At 34.8% G+C, this 20,027-nt stretch overlaps 2 protein-coding genes across 3 annotated transcripts; one reads left to right on the top strand and one right to left on the bottom strand.

Moving 5' to 3' along the window:
- Positions 1-201: 201 nt before the first annotated feature.
- Positions 202-14,013, top strand: LOC114182615 (1,4-alpha-glucan-branching enzyme 1, chloroplastic/amyloplastic). 2 transcript variants are annotated; one of them, XM_028069517.1, is made up of 22 exons: positions 202-475; positions 1,702-1,856; positions 3,023-3,261; positions 3,620-3,718; positions 4,519-4,561; positions 5,422-5,481; positions 7,299-7,379; positions 7,769-7,885; positions 8,221-8,304; positions 8,467-8,588; positions 8,804-8,923; positions 9,096-9,225; positions 9,338-9,448; positions 10,145-10,273; positions 10,510-10,613; positions 10,737-10,881; positions 11,209-11,356; positions 11,469-11,569; positions 12,468-12,545; positions 12,859-13,014; positions 13,140-13,214; positions 13,348-14,013. In XM_028069517.1, the coding sequence occupies exons 1-22, from the start codon at positions 355-357 to the stop codon at positions 13,504-13,506; spliced, it is 2,577 nt and encodes an 858-aa protein (XP_027925318.1). In that variant the 5' UTR covers positions 202-354; the 3' UTR covers positions 13,507-14,013. The 2 variants fall into 2 exon arrangements, with proteins under 2 accessions (XP_027925318.1, XP_027925322.1); XM_028069521.1 differs by having other exon boundaries at positions 213-544.
- Positions 14,014-15,510: 1,497 nt separating this feature from the next.
- LOC114174489 (growth-regulating factor 3) lies at positions 15,511-18,770 on the bottom strand. The gene is made up of 4 exons (XM_028059331.1): positions 18,323-18,770; positions 17,949-18,128; positions 17,058-17,373; positions 15,511-16,127 (listed from the first exon to the last, which is right to left on the bottom strand). The coding sequence occupies exons 1-4, from the start codon at positions 18,525-18,527 to the stop codon at positions 15,677-15,679; spliced, it is 1,152 nt and encodes a 383-aa protein (XP_027915132.1). The 5' UTR covers positions 18,528-18,770; the 3' UTR covers positions 15,511-15,676.
- Positions 18,771-20,027: the final 1,257 nt, after the last annotated feature.

Below are 20,027 nucleotides of genomic sequence, written 5' to 3'. Positions count from 1 at the left end.
GACGATCAGAAATGAAGAGAAGTGGGTCCCATAAGTTTCATTAGCATGCTGTTTGGACTGTAAACAAGCACACGTAGCAGCATCACTCGCAGTCTTGTTGTCACCTCCACGCAGATAGCGCCACCCTTCACCGTACAATTTCATTTTCTTTATAATTATTTAAATAAAATCTCAGAATTTATCTCATACATTATTACTATATATAATATCACTCCTTCTCATAGTGTCACGCTTCTCTCGGCACCTCGAACTCACCACACTCACACTTTTGGATCTGTTCTTCTGCTTCTCAGAGAACATTCTCTTCTTCTTCTCCCCTAAATCTCAAAGACTAAACCCTAAGCGCAGGTAAAGATGGTTTACACCATCTCGGGAATTCGATTTCCGGTTGTTCCTCCGCTCAACGCCTCCAGCCTCCGTGGCGATCGCAGGGCAGCGTCTCTTCCTGTTTTTCTCAGAAAGAACAACTTCTCTCGTAATGAACCTTCCTCATTTTAGCCTTATGCTTTTACGATTCCGTTACATTCCTCTCTTGTGGAGTTATGTGAGTAGCACTTGCTAATTCTGGATTTCACTGCTTCTTATTATTTGTTTTTGTTGTTATCTTCGTCGTCATTATAATTGTTCTTATAACTAATAATGATGATAGTAATCATATATTTATCATTATTATTTGTTTTCTTGAATGCTAAAGCACATGCAAGGGCGGAAACTTGTTTGTTTAGTTTTTGATTTCGTGTTAGAAGCGAGTGTTAACCTCGTGAAGCTGAAACGTGAGATTCTGTATACTGTTTATTTCGTGGGCTGGACTTCGGTTACGTGTTCAATTTCGTGGCATTTTTAGATTAACGATGTTAGCGTGTAGCTCTGTTTTATGACCGTTGATGCATCTGTTAGTAACTGAGATAATCGAGTTTTCGACTTTTATGACTATTACTCTATTGGATGAATTTTAAGATTTATCTGCGTTTTCATGATTCGTTGGTCATATGTTGATAAAGGAAAAACTGTGAACTTTGGTTGTGTTTGTAAATTGTAAATCAAAAATGATAATTTGTGTGCTTGCATGTGAAATTTCAACAGTGTCATTGTAATAATTATATCGATTAGACTCTGCATTCTTTGAATTCTATAACATGAGAAGCCACTGTGGGTTGGTATAACTGATAAACCGAACATTTGAAAATATGCATCAGCATTTTAGTAACTACAGAAAGAATTTATAATATAAGCTATTGTGATAAGGTCGTGCTTTTAGATTCACTCTTGACAAAATATGTTTCCTTGGGTTGCAATTTGGGTGAAAGTAATTCCACTTTCATGTATGTTTGCAAAATTTAGAGTTGAATCCCGACTAAACTCTTTGTTTTCAGAATATGAATTGAATGATTGAAACATACTGTATAAGGTTTGATGGTGAAAGGGAAATGATCTGTAATCTGAATGGCTATGATTGGACAAACTGTCGCAGTGTGAAATTGGCTTCATTTGATTTGTGAAACTGATTATATGATGATATGTGATTTTTTAAATTACTGATACATCATAGTGATAGCAATAAAAATAGGAAAGGGAAATAATGTTGTATGTCTATTTTGCTTTGGATGAACACAAAGTTCAATCTAGTTTGTGCATGGCACTGATAAATCTACATTATTGGATTTAAAACTCCTCAGTGATATCATTTGTGTGTACTTTCAGGGAAAATCCTTGCTGTAAAATCTTCTCATGATTCTGATTCCCCGTCTTCTGCAATTGCTGAATCTGATAAGGTTCTTATTCCTCAAGATCAAGATAACTCTGCATCCTTGACAGATCAACTTGAAACTCCTGTTATAACCTCAGAGGATGCACATGTACCTCTCTCTTACTCTATATCAAACATGTTTATATAATTATTTTTGTGTTTTGTTGTCACATGCCTTTCTTTGTATTTGGATTGTGGTTTTCTTGCCCAATGCATCTGGAGAATGTATGAAACTTTGTGCATTTTTGGTTGCAAACCAGTGCTTATTTAGGTATATTTTTGCCATATGGTTCATAGCTGATTGTAATTATGAGCAAGAAAGAATCTGGAGGATGGAGAGAAAAAAGATATAGAAACTCTACTGCTGTGAATGGAAAATAAAGGAAAATGTTATTGTACAAATGTTGTTTTCCGGGTCATGGTTGCAGATTAGTAGGCTGTAGCTCAAACTGCTGTTACAAGATTTCTATATGTGAAGTCTATTTTAGGAGTCTGTCTCAGATTAGACAAACACATGTTCGACCTCATTTCAAATTCTAACCACAGTGCTTTAGGAAATTCTATCCGTGTGACTTTAAATCTTCTAATCAACATATTTTATCGTGCTTTTTGTCCTGAATCATGCAAACACCACTTAAATTGTGGTGTAGATTTTATCTTATTCAATGTGACTTAAGACCTATTTGATGAGTTTTCTTAGATGTAGTCCTCTAGATTGTCCATTTATTTTAACTCAACCAAGTTTTCATATGGATCTTCAACCTTCATTGTACCAAGTCTTCCAATCAAGGCTCTTTTAAATATCCCTCAAGTAAGAGGGGCTTCGATTTCTCTCAATAGATTGTAATTGTAAATGGTTGGGTGAGACAAGCACAAGTGACGCAATCCCAAAGTTTATCAAACTCAAATTAGAGTGCATATTGGCCAACTCCGAAAATGTTACAGCAGGAAGTGGAATGCTATTTAAAATAATATTATGTAAACTAAATAATTTATACTACACTCAATACTCAAAAAAAGAATCATGATAATAATAAGTCACAATGTTTACATACCATCACCATTCGGGAGCAATATGAGCATAGTAATGAAGTCGAAAAATAAATATGACAATGAGATTAATAAGAGTGTGATTACAACTTACAGATGCATATGATTTGTTATTTTGTTTGCAATTTTTGTTTATTTGTTATTATTAATCTCAAGATTGGATTTCTTGGAGATTGTAAATTTCTTTGAATATTCTTTGCTGAATATATGTTTTAATGTTTTCAGAATTTAGAGGATTTAACAATGGAAGATGAGGATAAATACAGCATTAGTGAAGCAGATAGCAGTTACAGACAGATTGAAGGTGGGCTAGGTTCTGTTTTACCAACGGTATCTGTTGGCAAGAACGTAAAGATACCAAGTGATGAAGCTAAACCTAAGACCATTCCCCGACCTGGCACTGGGCAGAAAATTTATGAGATTGATCCATCTTTGCTAGCCCACCGTGGGCATCTTGATTTCCGGTAAGTCAACCCCAATGAGCGTCTTTTACATCAAACAATGTGAGTACAAAAGGGGGAGTCTCTAAGTAGACTGTTACAAAGTTCTTTGTACTATAACTGCCTATCAAATCCTACTGGGTTGTCAGCTTTCACCTGTACAATTGTCAGTTGACATTAGTTGTTCAAAACTGAAACCAACAAAGTGCAATACTACGCATCAATGTTCAATTTTCTGCTTATATAGGTTGTTTATTAACAAAGTTCCGTACAATACCCTCTGGTTTTCAAAACTCTAACATCTCTGCTTTAACACTTTTTTACCTACTGTACTGTAACTAAATTGACGAGGTTGTTTTAAATTTTGTTTCTTAATTCACAGTTTTGGACAATACAAAAGATTGCACGATGAAATTAACAAACATGAAGGTGGTCTGGATACATTTTCTCGTGGCTATGAAAAATTTGGCTTCATACGCAGGTACTGTGCTATGGTTGCTTTAGAGCTTAATATCTCACATGTGTACATACACATAACATTGTTTCATAAATTATTGATGTCATTATTAAGATGATAAATAGATACATCAATCCAATATATCTATTACTGATCAACAAACAATATACACTAGATTGAATACCCTAAGAGGACTAAGTCTTGTATAATGGATTAATGCTACAAATCAAAGAACCTTGAATTGAAGTCATCTGGCAAGTGGCAGCTAGAGTTGTTAAAACCTTAATAGACAATCTAACTAATAATAAATATTAGTAACTGGAAATTGTAAGAGGCCAGCTTCCGGGAAGGGGCTAGATTGAAATGGCCAACAAGAATTGCTTGGTGAGTATCATACTTAAGATCTTCAAAACAGAGATTGTGGCCGTGAGAGGAGAGAGAAAGTAATAGACTCAGTGAATTACACCTTTATTGATAAATTTTTTATACTAAGTAATGGTGGTTTTTTTCGCTCAGCAAAAAAGGATATGTATATACTTAAATAAGTCATACAAGGTAAACCAAGACCTGTTACAATATTAAGTCAATGCTATTACAATAAACGAGACACAATGTCCTTACCATACAGACCTCCCGTGCAGCCAACAAATCATAGAAATACACTGAATTACACCCACACAAATAACGGTTGTCATAGTACAGATGTTAATTGTGCAACCATAAATGTACATAAAAAGGGAAATAATGCCCATATTGCTACACCCTAATTTCCAGTTTCTAGTTGATCAATATGGTCCTTAATGACTATAAACTTTTGTTTGCAGTGCTACAGGCATTACTTACAGAGAGTGGGCACCTGGAGCCAAGGTATATTTCTAGTCAATTATTGGAGTTAGCAGTGTTTCTTGTTTTTTGGTTCAAATTATTTTGCAGTGTAATTCATTGTATATATGATTATTTCTGTAATTATGTAATGACTGTGGTATTTCTATCTGTATTAGTGTGAAAGTTAAACAAATAAAAGAAAGATATAAATACTCCTAGAGGCATCTGAAGTGTTTGATCTGATGTGTACGATTACTATTTTGGAGCACGTCTGCCACTTTGGTAGAGTCTCTTTGAAGTTAAATTTTAATATATCTCTGCTTAATTATACATTTGGCAAGAGTGTTATAGTAGGTCTTCATTGCACTCGATCAGTACGTATTGCATTAGCTGTTAGCCTACTTGAATATGTAAGAATTAAAAAAAAAAATGTTCATATATGTTAGAGTTAATTTAGGACTTGTTGGACTTCTCTAAATTGCTTGATTGAATTGTGGTCTTTGAGACTTTCTCGTTCATAATGTGGTTAAATTTGAACGGAATCTACTTGTGGTAACTGATTGTCAAGCACTAGCTACCTGAAGGTGAAAATGCAGTTATTTGGTTAAATTCGGAAGACCTAATTTATAATCTACCATTAATTTATGATTTAAGTCTGACTCTTTCCATACTAAATCATTCTATATTTTCTTATTAAGTTTGGAGAAAATCCTTTTTGGATCAATGTTATCAAGTGGTAGTGCCAGCATGGTGGTTTTTGTCAGTCATTGCCATCTGACATCTGCTAACAATTGGATGTTGTGTGTGTAGTGTGTCTCTATACTTGAAGACAATTAATCAATATATAACGGTTTTTTAATTTCCTCCCCAAAACATTATGGATGTTATTGATTGCTTTTCAGTCAGCAGCATTAATTGGAGACTTCAACAATTGGAATTCAAATGCAGACGTAATGACTCGGGTATGTTATCTTTCATTGGTCTTCAAAGTTCATACATGTGAACTTCAATATACTTTTTTTCATTTCATTAATAAGCCCTTATGTGTAAATAAGAAGTTGAACGTCTTGTGGTTTCAACTTCGTATTCTTTCCTCCGTTTGACCTAAAATCTAACCTTCTTTCCCCCTTGTTCATTTCCTTTTCATTTTCTGTGACTCGACCTAATTAAATTAGACCTGTCTTATCAAAAGAAATCTGTTTCTCTGCTGTTCTATGGGGACCATGGTGAACTATATGAGGTAGCCTTAGGTTTATACGAATTTATTCAAGATGTGAATTCACAAAGCACCATAATAGTGAGATCATTTTTATGTCGACTTTAATGCTTGGACGACCAAATTGAGTATTTACTTAAAAAAGGAAGAAAATGGAAATATCCTTGAATAAAAAACTAGGTAGGTGGCTGTGCTATTCAAACAAATATAGAAATCTATTAATTTCTTATGATACTAAGACTAAAAAGCTGAATGAGTATTGGTAACTGTTGATGGATATAATTATTGCTTTAGTTATATTCAATATAATAGTTATGCTATGGCAATTATTTTATTCTGCTTCATGTTTGTACAATGCTTAATTGTCAAAGGTATAGAATAATTCATATGTTTGTAACAGTTTTGGAGAGTTGGGTTTTGCTATTGGTATGAATAGCCCTCTAAAATCAAGTGGTCATTCATTTAATTCTTGTCATCTCATTCTTCTAATTGATTTGTAATTTCATTCTTGCTCTTATTCCATGGACTCAAGGACTTTCATGAGGGATGCATGTTAGAGATATAAAACCATTCATATGCCTCTTTTCAATATATTGAACTTTTTGACAGTTTAAATCTTAACAGTAATAAATAGAGTTGTCGTCAATACCCAACATATTGATGATGCTGGGATAATCAGTATGTTAGGATTCAATTACAAGGTATGGAATGAGTCCCATGATGAAAATAGGGTCCATCATCATAACTAGTTATAAAATAAATAACTATAACCAAACCATATTCAGTTTTCCATGACTGGTTTGGTAAAACCAGTTTTAATTTTTTAAAAACTGGCTATAACTGAAACCAGTTAATATCTTCTATTAATAATTGGCTTTGGCTTTTGAAAATCCAACTTCAACATTTGAAATCAATTTTAGTTAAAACAGCACAATCTTTAAAACCAGAACTGGTTGTAAGAATGTACTAAACACAAAATCAGCTTTAAAACAAAATTTGTAATTTTCAATACTGGTTTTTGCTATAATTGGTCATATATAACTGGTTTTCTAAAAATTAAAACAGGTTTATAAAACCAAAAATGGTTATGGTTTGGTTATAATATCCACTTTTTCATGTACTGGGGATAAAACCAAGTCTTGTTGATTAGAGACAGAGTTTGAAAATAGTACATAAATAAGAGCTACCCTTGATTATAATTTTATTATGTCCAAAATACGCTGGTCTTCCATTGATTATATTTAACCGATTCTAAGTTTTATTTATATCTACACATCTAAAGGATGAGGGAAAGAAAGAGGCTCTAAATAGTGTATTTTATTAGTTTGATACGGAGTTCCATGCTGAGTTCCAAGCTCAGATGATACCTCCATAATCCTGCATGACCTACCTCTGCTTCGACTCCAGTTTGTCATTTTCCATCCCTGTACAGATGTATTTTAGGATCTGAATGTGATTGTTACAAATCTTACAAGCTCCTGGTTGCAGATACTGTTATTTGAACTTAATTGACAATTGTATTTGTTATTAGCAACCTTTAAATGTTGTAATTTTACTTTACAGAATGAGTTTGGTGTTTGGGAGATTTTTTTGCCAAACAATGTGGATGGTTCACCACCAATTCCTCATGGTTCTCGGGTCAAGGTAATTTTTTTCCTAAACAATTTGATGGATCTAGATAGTCTTCATATATGTTATTACCTTCGTTGATAGTCTTTATATTTATTTCTTTATCAAATAAATAACTTATATTTTAGTTTGAGTATTCATATAGGCAGGACTTTTATATCATAACTAATGAGTATTTTTTTCAAATGTATGTCCTAGTTCCTCAAATTTGGTGCTTAAACATTTTTTTCAATTAGTGTTTTTCTTTTTATGAAGAATTACACTCTGAAAGAAGATAAAATTTGTTGCAAGTATGAAGAAAAATGCTCTTGGTGTTATCACAACTCCCTAGCAAGTGACATACGATGTCTGAAAAGTTCTCCTCTATAATTTTCAAACTTACTGATTCTCAACCATATTTGTAGATCCGCATGGATACTCCATCTGGAGTAAAGGACTCGATTCCTGCTTGGATCAAGTTTTCTGTACAGGCTCCTGGTGAAATTCCATATAGCGGAATATACTATGATCCCCCAGAAGAGGTAAGCTTCTAGATTTCTGAAATGTTAGTTTACACTTAGAGAAAGAGATGACAAATCTAGATATCTCTTTTCCCTTACATGTTGGCAATTTTGTAGTAGTATTTTTAAGTCATTGCAATGTTTTCTTACATTAGGAGGAATGATGTAAGTAATTTCTCTTCTTAATTATTCAAAAATATAGAGATAGAGAATAGGTGGCAGAATGCAGGATAATATTGAATATAGTTTAGTTAGTATATCAAATAAAAAATATTTGTTGATAACAATACTTTCAGTTATGTTTAATTATTTTACCATGCGCTTCTGCATTAAGTTTTTCTTTTTAATATTTACAGGAAAAGTATGTGTTCAAACATCCACAGCCAAAGAGACCAAAATCACTTAGAATATACGAGTCACATGTTGGAATGAGTAGTCCGGTAAGATCATTTTTTTTTTATGTAAATCAATTAGTAATCTATTTCCTTTTCCTATATGTATTGTCTTATTTTAAAGTCAACTATCTATAAATCTGTAAAGTGTCCATTTAGAGTTTCAGTTCTTTTTCTACCATCAGCAATATTGTGAACCATGTGGTGCAGGAGCCAAAGATCAACACATATGCCAATTTTAGAGATGATGTACTACCTCGCATTAAAAAGCTTGGCTACAATGCTGTCCAGATTATGGCCATCCAAGAACATTCTTATTATGCCAGCTTTGGGTAACTTTTCGGTTTTCTTTCTTATTATGTCTGCTTTGTGCAACTCTTTTGTTGTCATTTTTCCCCTGCTCCCAAATTGCTGATTGTCCCAATGAGATTCATAAAATAACAGCCATCAGGCAGTTTTGTGTGCTATATTTCTGGTTTCTCAGTAAGTTAGTGTTTTTCTTAGTTTTGATGGTCTGATTGTACTAATAGTATTGTGCATGGTGCAGGTACCATGTCACAAATTTCTTTGCACCTAGCAGCCGATTTGGAACACCAGAGGACCTTAAATCTCTGATAGACAAAGCCCATGAACTAGGTCTGCTTGTTCTGATGGATATTGTACACAGGTAAAGAGTATTCCTCGTACATATTATTCTTTTCCCTTATTTTATCTATATCTCTATTTCTTTCCTTTTAACCTTACCCTCATACATATTATTACATCAATGATACTATTTTTTAACGTTTTATTCCTACAACCTTGGATCTGATTGTGAAAATAATATATTGTGAATGTAGCCATTCATCAAATAATACATTGGATGGGCTAAACATGTTTGATGGAACTGATGGTCATTATTTCCATCCTGGGTCACGAGGTTATCATTGGATGTGGGATTCTCGCCTTTTCAATTATGGAAGCTGGGAAGTAAGTGCAGGCTCTACAGAATTCACTGGCTTAGTTATGATAATATTTTCCATCATGACTCTTCGATACCTTATGGATAATAGTAAGTGACTGACTTTAATTCTTATTTTAGGTACTAAGGTATCTACTTTCAAATGCAAGATGGTGGCTGGATGAATATAAGTTTGACGGGTTTCGATTTGATGGTGTTACATCAATGATGTACACTCATCATGGGTTGCAGGTACACTCTAATTGGATTTTGTGTTTGGCCTTTAAGTTTCTTGGTATTTTAAGATTACTTTTGCTTCATTTGTTCTTGATCAAGTGTTCAAGGATTATTGGAATGCAAATTGAATTCGAAAATGGAGAAACTGTCAATATCATTAAGTTGCATAGGATTGGACAGATTTATTACTTTCTTGAGCTTGTTTGTTTTCTTATTCTTTCTCTGGATATTCAAATCTGTCAAATATTCTGAAAATGGAATTAGCCAAACTTATGAAATTAGGAAAAACAGTTCCAGGTTATTTTCGTTTGCTTAGGAAGCCCGTTCCTTGCATCCTTGGTGGTCTTGCCAGGTCTGGTTTTAGACTGCAAACAATGCAAAAGCCATGTAACTTACACCATTTCATGGATACACGGGACATGCTGTATCATGAGCATGAATATGACCTGCTTAACTGAAATGGTTTGATTGTACAGTTAGATAACAATGAAGATCTTCACCTATCATCTACTCCCACTAAAAACATTGAACTGGGAATTGAGAAGTCTCCTTTGGTGTTAGCAATTTCAGCAAAGTTGATTTTTACCATTTTAACAACTAATGAAATATATTCTACCCGTGGTTAGACTTTGAAGCAGAGGATTCTGTTTCACTTAGATATTCATTCTCAATCATTTTAATTTTTCTTTTGTATTTTTGATCTTGCTGTAGGTAGCATTCACTGGAAATTACAGTGAGTACTTTGGTATGGCAACTGATGTTGATGCTGTGGTTTACCTGATGCTGGCTAATGATCTCATTCATGGACTCTTCCCTGAGGCTGTTACCATTGGTGAAGATGTATGTTATCCTCTTGAAAGTTTTAAATAAATGTACAACTTTAACTTTTTATTCAAACTGTTTTAAGAGTTGAGTAGTTGTCAACTCTTCAACTTGATTTGACTTTCCTTGATCAAGTATGAATGGTTGTGTAACTGTTGTAAAGAAAAAGAAAGACAGTATGGTGATTGAACTTGAACCCTCTATATGACTCAATGAAACTGCAGTTGACAATTCAATTTTTTTTCCATTTCCAGGTGAGTGGAATGCCAACATTCTGCCTTCCTACACAAGATGGTGGGGTTGGTTTTGATTATCGCCTGCAAATGGCCATTGCAGACAAGTGGATTGAGATTCTCAAGTAACCTTTACTTTTGAGCACAGATACAGCATATTGTATTATAAACCTATTTGGATGAGCTTCATTGTATAGTAGTGTGAAAAGAAATCCATGTTTGATTTAAGTGATGTCCTTTATGTGTAGGAAGCAAGATGAGGACTGGAAAATGGGTGATATTGTCCACACACTAACAAACAGAAGATGGCTGGAAAAATGTGTATCTTATGCTGAGAGTCATGATCAGGCCTTGGTTGGTGACAAGACAATTGCATTTTGGTTGATGGACAAGGTGCTTGTCTCTTCTATATTGTGTTTCTCACCTATTTGAAACTGCATGCTGAATTGAAGTGCTTATTTACAAAATATAAATAATAACTTGCTTGACTACTATAAATCTTATGGAAATTTCTCGTATGCATTTGCAATCAGCTTCTGGTGTTAAGTATCAGTTTAGAGAGAATACCTATAACATCGCCCACCTCTCTGGCTGTTTCTTGAATTACTTTGCTTCTGTTGAATCATTTAAGGACACTTGTTTCTGCTGTATAAAGTGTATGAATGCAGTTTGCAATTGAACGTTTATATTTTACTACTAATATTCGGTTGCCTTCTTCAGGATATGTATGACTTCATGGCTTTAGACAGGCCATCTACACCTCGTATAGATCGTGGTATAGCATTACACAAAATGATTAGGCTTATTACCATGGGACTTGGTGGTGAAGGGTATTTGAATTTTATGGGGAATGAGTTTGGCCATCCTGGTAAGCATATTTGATTACCAAAACATTATTTTGTAGAGATTCAATATTACATGACTAGTTGGATTTGAAGTTTCCAAATTAAGTTTTGCTCACTCATTATTGGTCTGTTCAGAGTGGATTGATTTTCCAAGGGGTGAACAACAACTTCCTGATGGCTCAGTAATTCCAGGGAACAACTACAGTTATGATAAATGCAGGCGAAGATTTGACTTGGTAAGTTCTTGGTTCATTCAGGACCTGTGCAATTACTAATTTATATTCCCACTATTTAGTGTTTATTTATTGTAAGATTTCAGTTAGATGAGCAATACGTTGATGCAAAATGTGTTCATCTTATTACTGATGAATTATAAACTATACATGTTTGTTAAGATATCATTAATATCACTATATTTAATAATGTTTTTCTATACATGTTTGAATATTAGATGAGCACTTTTTCTTCATCCCTATTCTTTCTTTTAGGTTTAATGTATTTTTTATAGGACAAATTTCGTTCAAATATTCTGAGTTCCAAGCATTTTATTTGTTGGGGGCAGTTAGATTAAGTGGAGTATGGAATGATTCGTATTTTTCATTAGCTTTTTGTCTTCTCATCCTGTCATCTTGTTGGATTAGTCTTTATTTTATTTGTTTTGCTTTTATTGTCTTCATGAGTATAAGCGGTGGTTATGGAAAAGTTGTTCTCTTTCCGCATCTTCTTTGTTAATGTTGATTGTTTCCGTCTTGTTACAAACTGTTATCGAACAGTATGGATCCCTCTTCATCGAAATATAGACCATGTTTCTTTCTTCCTGAAAATCGCCAAACTGATTTAGTGACAGTTACTGAAGATAATATTATTTGAATCGTTGAAATACATGGAGTAATGGAGAAACTAGCATATGAATTGTTTATGATGTGAACATCTCGAACATTGCATGCCTATGAAAATCAAATGAAGTTGTTAACAGTTAAACATATGGAGTCAGAAAATGAAACTAGTTTCCTGATAAATCCGATAAAGATTATGATGAATCATTGCCTTTTAGAATCTTAGTTTTGTAGGCAAAACATCAAAATAAATGTTTTGTTCAAAAGTTACAAAATTTATCTTGTATTGCTTAATCAGGGAGATGCGGACTATTTAAGATATCGAGGAATGCAAGAATTTGATCGAGCCATGCAGCTTTTAGAAGAAAAGTTTGGTGTAAGCCTTCGTATCTTTATCTGTCTCTTATTTCCTATTCAATGAATTATCCTAATGAAATCTTAATTTGGATGGTTGTCTAACTATGCTTTTATGGCCATTGCTCATCATTAAAGATAACAAGCATAAGTTTGCAGTACCATGATCATCGTCATAATCATAATAACCATAATATACTTTTGGAAGCACAGATATTTTAATTTGTTTTTTTCCCAAGACAGTTTCTATACACATGGTTATGCAAGCTAACTTTCATTTTTACAGATAGTTTTTTTACCTATGTTCGTTAACTGTACTTAACTTTTTGCTTCAGTTCATGACTGCTGAGCACCAATATATTTCACGGAAAAATGAAGGTGACAAAGTTATAATCTTTGAAAGGGGCAACCTCGTCTTTGTCTTCAATTTTCATTGGAACAACAGCTATTCAGATTACAGAGTTGGCTGCTCAACCCCTGGGAAATATAAGGTATGAAATCTGCGTGTAGGGATACTATCATACATCGAATATGATCAACATTAATTTTATATTCTCTTTTTCTTTTCCGAGTTAGAGAATTTGATTCATAATGGGTTATGCTCTCCTTTTTCCAGATTGTCTTGGATACAGATGATGCCTTGTTTGGTGGCTTCAATCGGCTCAACCACTCTGCTGAGTACTTCACTTCTGTATGGGACTTGTCTAAACTTGTGTCTGAGTGTGCACCATGCTTAGGCATGGACACAGAAGTCTCTAGTTTGTATTGCAGACCTGATTTTAGAGTTTTGATATCCCGAAAAATTTTGTTCTGTGATTTTACAGGAAGGATGGTATGATGACCGACCTCGATCCTTTCTTGTCTATGCACCTTCTAGAACAGCAGCGGTTTATGCCATTGCAGATGATGTTGAACCAGCCCTTCCAGATGAAGTTGAATCAGCCCTTGCAGATGAAGGTGAACCAGAGGCAGTTGATCCTTGATGAAAAGCTTCTGGGACGAATGCTACAAGTGCACAATGGCAGCAGTAAATCCCTTGTGAAACTAGCCAACCAATGTCTGGTTGTTTAACCGGCACTGAAACACCAAAGAAGCATATTTGAATTGAAGTGGAATAAGTGGAGCGCTAGTTAATCTTTAGTGAGGCAGGACACTGGCCTCGAAATCTTGTACATGTGCCTTGCTGGGTAATAAGTTGCGATATCACACCCATCTTTCTGTTTTTTCTTTTTAGGATTCAATGTAAATCAACGAAGCTTTCATCTGCGAACCTGAGTCTCACATGTCAATCTCCATAGTGTATAGGAGTTGGAAGCTTCCAAGGGACTTTTATAGTGGAAAATTTTGCAGGAGATACTTTGCTTTCGGCTCTTTTTTTTTCGTTAACTGTCTCCTTTATATTTAAAACTTGAGTTGTAGCAATTCCGATCCGTGTAATAAAGACATCGGTACCTGCTCAAAAAACAAAATAAAACAATTACCTTACTTTATTCACTTCCTTTCAACGGCTATTCTTTAAAATAAGAATCTTGTTTATATTCACATTACATATTTGTCTGTTTTCCGTTTTATTTTTTGTGGGGACCGACATCAAATAATTTCTAGAGAAACGTTTTAAAAGGAAATATCAATCCAAACACAATGTCCGACTGGAATTTACTTGGATTGGTTTGACTCAATTTGATTTAGGTTTCGACCGAAACTGACTTGATTTAACTTAGGTTAAACTTAGAGCTTGAGCTTGACATGAGACTAAGCCCGACCTTGTCTTAATGGGTTGACTCAATTTTACTTAGACTATGCTCAGACCAACTTAGCTTGGACTCGACTTTATCTAATATTTATTTGGACTCAAATTGGTCTTGCTGAGATGAGGCATGAGCTGCTTTTTTAGAAGAGGAACGTGGGTTGGCCTAATGTTCACATCGAAGTCGTCACTGAAATCATGATTTTTGCTTCTTTTTTTATGATGATTTTTGTTTTCTTTAATTTTTGTTTTAAATAGAAATTATGATAAAGTAAGATAACTTTATTTTTTAAAATAAAAGTTTCTACGTAATATGATTTTAATTTTTTTCCACGGAAGCTTCATGATTTCCACTTATCTTTAGTGAACTCCTGAGGTTGGTGATGAATTTCTTTATGTTTATATTAAATGAGTTTTCCATATATTTAATATACATTTTTAATTTAAAGTTAATAATTATAGTTGTGTTGTCCTATATTTTAAAAATAAGATTTAAGTTTTTTATTTTCTTAAGATATGGTTAAACATTAAATGATAAACTTTGAATAAAACTTGTAACTTAGACTAAATTAGGTTTTGTTCATTAAAGCATAAAATAAAACTGGAAAATTAATTATAATAAATAGCTAAAATAAAGTAAGAAATTATTTAATACAGCTAAGGTGTGTGCAATAACTAAAAATATTCATTATTTTTCTAAAATATACAAATTAATTATTAATACACAAATAAAAATTATTTGATTAATTAATTGCAATTGCACAAGATGAAAACATCTTTACATTTAACATTTTGCAATGGTTTAAGATGAAAGAGTGAATAATGTAATTAAATTCCTATAGCTGATTTTAAGGAACTAACGGACAAAATAATTAGTTAATTAAATTAAAGGTGAAACAAAGAACTAAGGTTAAATAAAGGACAAATATGTAATTGCAGCCGGTGATATAATTCTTTTTGGAGTCAGCTTGTTAAGATCCCATAAGGAGAATGACTTGAGCAATCAGTTTTTAGGGGAGATCGGAGCAAGCAACGCTGTTTTCACTGTTTTTTATTTTGAGCGTAAGAAACAAATAATAATATAAGAAATTGCTTTCACTGTATTTGAATCTTCTTGCTTCCGTGAGCTTCAATTGTTTTCTGTTTATTACTTAGTGGGAAATTTAGGAGCTGAAGTAGTTTTTCTAGAGGTAAATAAAGGCATGTGAAGATTAAACGAGTGTTATGGGCAACGAAAGGCGACGCATCCAAGAACTCACCATATCCTTTCATTTCACACTAAGAAACAAAAAGCACTCCATAGGAACGATACCAACACACAACACCGTTGTCCAATAACGCTCCAAAATTGAAACTTAACCCAAAACAAAAGCAGAAAACTAATTGGGCCACCAACAAAGTAAACTTCAGTTGCTAACAAAGCTGGTCTCAGATCCAGAACCAGGAGGAGGCAAGTGATGCAAAACGCTAGTAGGAGATGAAGTTGAAGTAGATGATCTGAGTGCCTCAGCAAGTGGCCCACCCATGGAAGCCACTTGACCACCTCCGGCCCACCCCCCGGCCCAATTCAACTGCAGTTGGTCGGGGCCGAGATTGACATTGTGATCTGTTGGGCCCGGGTCGTCCCCATAGCCCGTGGACAATTTCAAAGAGACATCTGAGGAAGCATTTCCGGGCATGGAAATAGAGAGGCATGTGGCGGAGTTGATCCGGGCAGCATTGTTTTCAACATTGTCAGAGTCTTGCAGTGATCTTGGCCAATCATCGAAAAAATGCCTCAGCATATGCCCACCTGCTCTGCCATCCCCACCCACATGATCTTCGTTTTCAAACTCTTCATTCTTGGTCCCAGAGGAGCTACATGTGGCCCAGTAACAACACAGCAAAAATATCAACTTCAGCCTTTCTATCAAAACCCTCACAAAATTATAAACTCTTGTCGTCCAACACAGCTACACAAACATTACTAAATTTAGTTTACAAAGGAACGGTTGGGGATTACTTCTTGCCAAATCTACACTAGTACTGTCTTTGCCATCCACTTAATGCTTTACACAACATCTTTTGTCCTTTCACTCTTTTAAAAACCCAAATTAAATGCATACCAGTTAAGGAACAAAAACGAAAACAAGTGTTTTCTTCTTCATCATGTTTCTTTCATTATTTTCATTAAAAAGTTGGTTACTTATTTATTACCCTAATCATTGATTTTTAGAGAGACCCCCGTTTGCAAGACACTAATAGAAACAAAATTTATGACCTTTTTTCCTTTGTTTCCTGATGTGTTTTACATTTGAGATACATTAAACAGTATATAGATCCCACTTGGCATCTTCTTCAAATAACCTGCTTTATTTCCCAAGTACGAGACATTGTGGCCATACCCTCACTGGGGTCCCTATCCGAGTTAGGCAATAGTACAATAAGTCACAACCATATATCTCCTTCCTTAGATTACTTGTTCAAATCGGAATGCATCAAATTCAAACTTACTTTTTCAACGTCAATGAATTCATCTCAGAAACCACATTGACACAAAAGGAAAAAAATAAACCACACAAGTAAAGTATGCCCCACCATATTTCAGATCAAACTAACATTTAGCCACCCTTTTCCATAACAAACCTCACTCGCTAGTTGCCTTTTATTAGACACAATACACACTCAAATCATAATAATTATTAATAGTCCAAACTAAAATCTTCACACAACCCTTAGGCTGCCATCTTCTTAACAAATCACATACATAAACAAACACATACCAAGCCATTAAGGAATTTAGATTACCGTTCACTAAGATGAAGAAGATCAAAAGGGGATTTCAGAGAAGCAGAAGCTAGCGGCGGTGAAGAAATGGAAGATGAAGCACCTAATCCTAGAGATCCGGCACCACCACCACCACCACCGCCGCAATTAGCACTACTTGGTGTGGGTAGTTCCACAGGCTTTCTTGAACGGTTTCTTCCACGATGCATGTGGCGCTCGCAGTACTTTTGCCCAGCCACCACGTCCCTCGAGCACCGCCACTTTTTGCCGTCAGTTCTCCGGCACCGCCCTGGTTCTGGATCCATCGCTCCCCTACCCCAATACCCAGATTGCAGCACTGATCCAACAAACAAAACATGTTCAAAAAACTCTTCCCTTCACCTTTTATAGTTAACACTGATGATGATGCAACAACTTATAACATAAAAAACCTTATTCCTCTGTAAGATGACTATACAGATTAGGTGATGTCATTGCCCTTTGTCTTAAGTGATCCATATTCTATACATTTAAAGATTTTGAAGTTTACTGTTGGGCTTATCAGTGTCATTATATTTTAGGTCTTGGATGTGTTTTGAAGAAGTTCGTAGTTATAGCTTTTGGTTGTCTAACATCATTCTTCACTTCCCACTGGGTTTCCAAGCTCGCTGTAACACAACCATCTTCCTTAAACCACACAAGAGATCGGGTATGAAACCAAGACTGATGCAACAAGCATGTCTTGTCCAAAACGTAAACTATATTTTTTCCTTTAATCAAGTAAATCAATGTCTCGGGGGAAGTTGGTTTAAAAATAAACTAAAAGAAGGTGCTTGGGAAGGTGAATGGTCACAGAGCACGAGAAAAACGTGGTAATGTATTGGAGAAGGGTGTATGAGAGCAGAGAATATAAAAAGAGAGAGAGAAACTTACAAGCAGGTTGGTAATGTTGGAGAGGGTGATGGAGGAAATAGTGAGGGGAATGAAGAAGGCTTTTCTTGATTGGTTGAAGGAGTTCAGGAGGAACAGCAGCACCAGCTAACATGTACCTGAAGATCAAAGCCTGCAACTCAAGCTCCTGCCACTGAGACAAGCTGAAGTAGCTCCCCATCCCTGAACAGGTGTAATAAAGAGGAGACCAGCCCAGAAAGGGAAAAAAAGAGAGAAAACGTAAGAGCCAAAGAAGGGAGAAAAGAAAGGTTGTGTAGTGGAAGAAGCAAATGTGAAAAGTAAGCAGCAACTAATGCCTGAAGCTAATCAAACTTTCTTTCTGCCAAAAGGAAGAAAAGAGATAATAAAAATCTTACTGGGAAATCTGTTAGTAGCTGCTAATGTTGAATCTGACAGGGTGCTGACTTTGCTGTTGGGTTCAGGTACAAACAAAGGGAGTGCAGAGGCAGATGATTGTGTTTGTGGGTGTTGATGGGATTCAGGGAGAAGTTTTGGCATCTTTGTAGAATGTTGTTCCTCTGACTCATGCTGGTTTCTCCATTGCTTCAGACGCAAGTCCATGGAGAGAGAGATAAAGAAAGAACCCCCCTCTATTAAGTTTCGCTTAATATTAGCGTGTGACCACTGTGTGGCTAATTAACTTCGTTAGGTGTGATGGATGTGTAAAGACCAAGTTTTTAAAAAAGCTTTTGCAGTGTCCTCTCCTGCTTCCTTTATATCTTTGGCAGATACCTCTCTCTGCTCTCTCTCTGTGAGTGTGAGAGAGAGAGAGAAAGAGAGAAAGAGAGAAAGAGAGAGAGGGTTCTCTGACAACAAGCCTGCAAAGTTTGTTTTGAAGACAGTGGGGAAGGGTTAGAGCACTTGAGAAAAAGACAGTGAGACAAGACAGTTGAGAGGAAAAAGAAGAGCTGAAAATAATAAAATAATGGATATGTAGAGAGATGAAAGAAAGAACCTGCGGTTTTTGTCTTTCTGCTTTGCTTTGGAAATACCACTCGAGGGAAGAAGTAGTAGCAGCATAGCATAGGGCTTGGCTTGTAAGTGGAAAAATAAGCTTTTTACTATATTTTATTATCATCACTACTAGGACTCTATAACAGTAGAGTGGCATACAATCATACTATATTCATCTGCTTTATGCATTTTTTATGAGTTGGTTTTGGACGAATGTGAGGGAGAAGAAAGAGAGAAAGAGAGAAAGAAAGAAAAAAAACACACACTTCAATGAAGACTGACATAGGGAGGTTTAATCCGACAGTGCAGTTCTATTGCAGCTGCATGAGATGATGAGTTTTCGTTATTCACTTTTTCTTGAGCCTCTGAAGAAAGGAACTCACCATAACATAACCACTAAACATCAAGGTTTATTGTAAACTGGGCATATTTAGGAACTAACATCTCGATTTACGTCTAATCACATAGGTCTTTGCATGTAGCATCTCGAGGGATTTTCACTTCTCATCTAATAATCTCTTTCTTTATTTTCTATCATATCCAACATCACATTTTATGTAAAAAACTGGTTTTTTTATGTTATCAGTTCGTTTTATTTCAAAACTGCTCTCGTTTTAGACGTAAATTAAAGATCTAGTTATACTATTATTTAAAGTACATAAAAAGAATATTGCATTACCAACATTTGGTTTTAAGTGATTGTTAAAGTAAAGTGGTGGGAAAAACAAAAACACGTCCGTAATGCAATGTACTGTGGTTTTTAGTTGTTAGAAAATTAAGCAAGAGCATGCTTCGGTTCAAATGTATATTTAGTAATTTGTTTTTTTGGCATTTATTTCAATTCTTAAACATTAAAAAATATATAGTGATGATGTATCAAATGATATAGAATAGTTTCTTTTACACATAGAAAAATGTTTTTATTACTGTGGAAAATCAGGAGATGAATTAGTTGGGTGCGTGTAGGTATTTGATTTTTCTCTGACATATTTATGAATATTAAAATGTTAAATTTGTACTCAGAAAGAAAGTCATGGTTCCAGATTTGCAAGGAGGATTTCGCTTATACTCAAATAATTAATGCTGTTGGATATTATGTCCAAATTA

This window comes from Vigna unguiculata, chromosome 1 (genome assembly GCF_004118075.2).
Source record: "Vigna unguiculata cultivar IT97K-499-35 chromosome 1, ASM411807v1, whole genome shotgun sequence".
In the NCBI taxonomy this organism is placed as follows: domain Eukaryota; kingdom Viridiplantae; phylum Streptophyta; class Magnoliopsida; order Fabales; family Fabaceae; genus Vigna; species Vigna unguiculata.
Note: the sequence above shows the minus strand (reverse complement) of the source record. Positions and strands in the feature narration are given on the sequence as shown.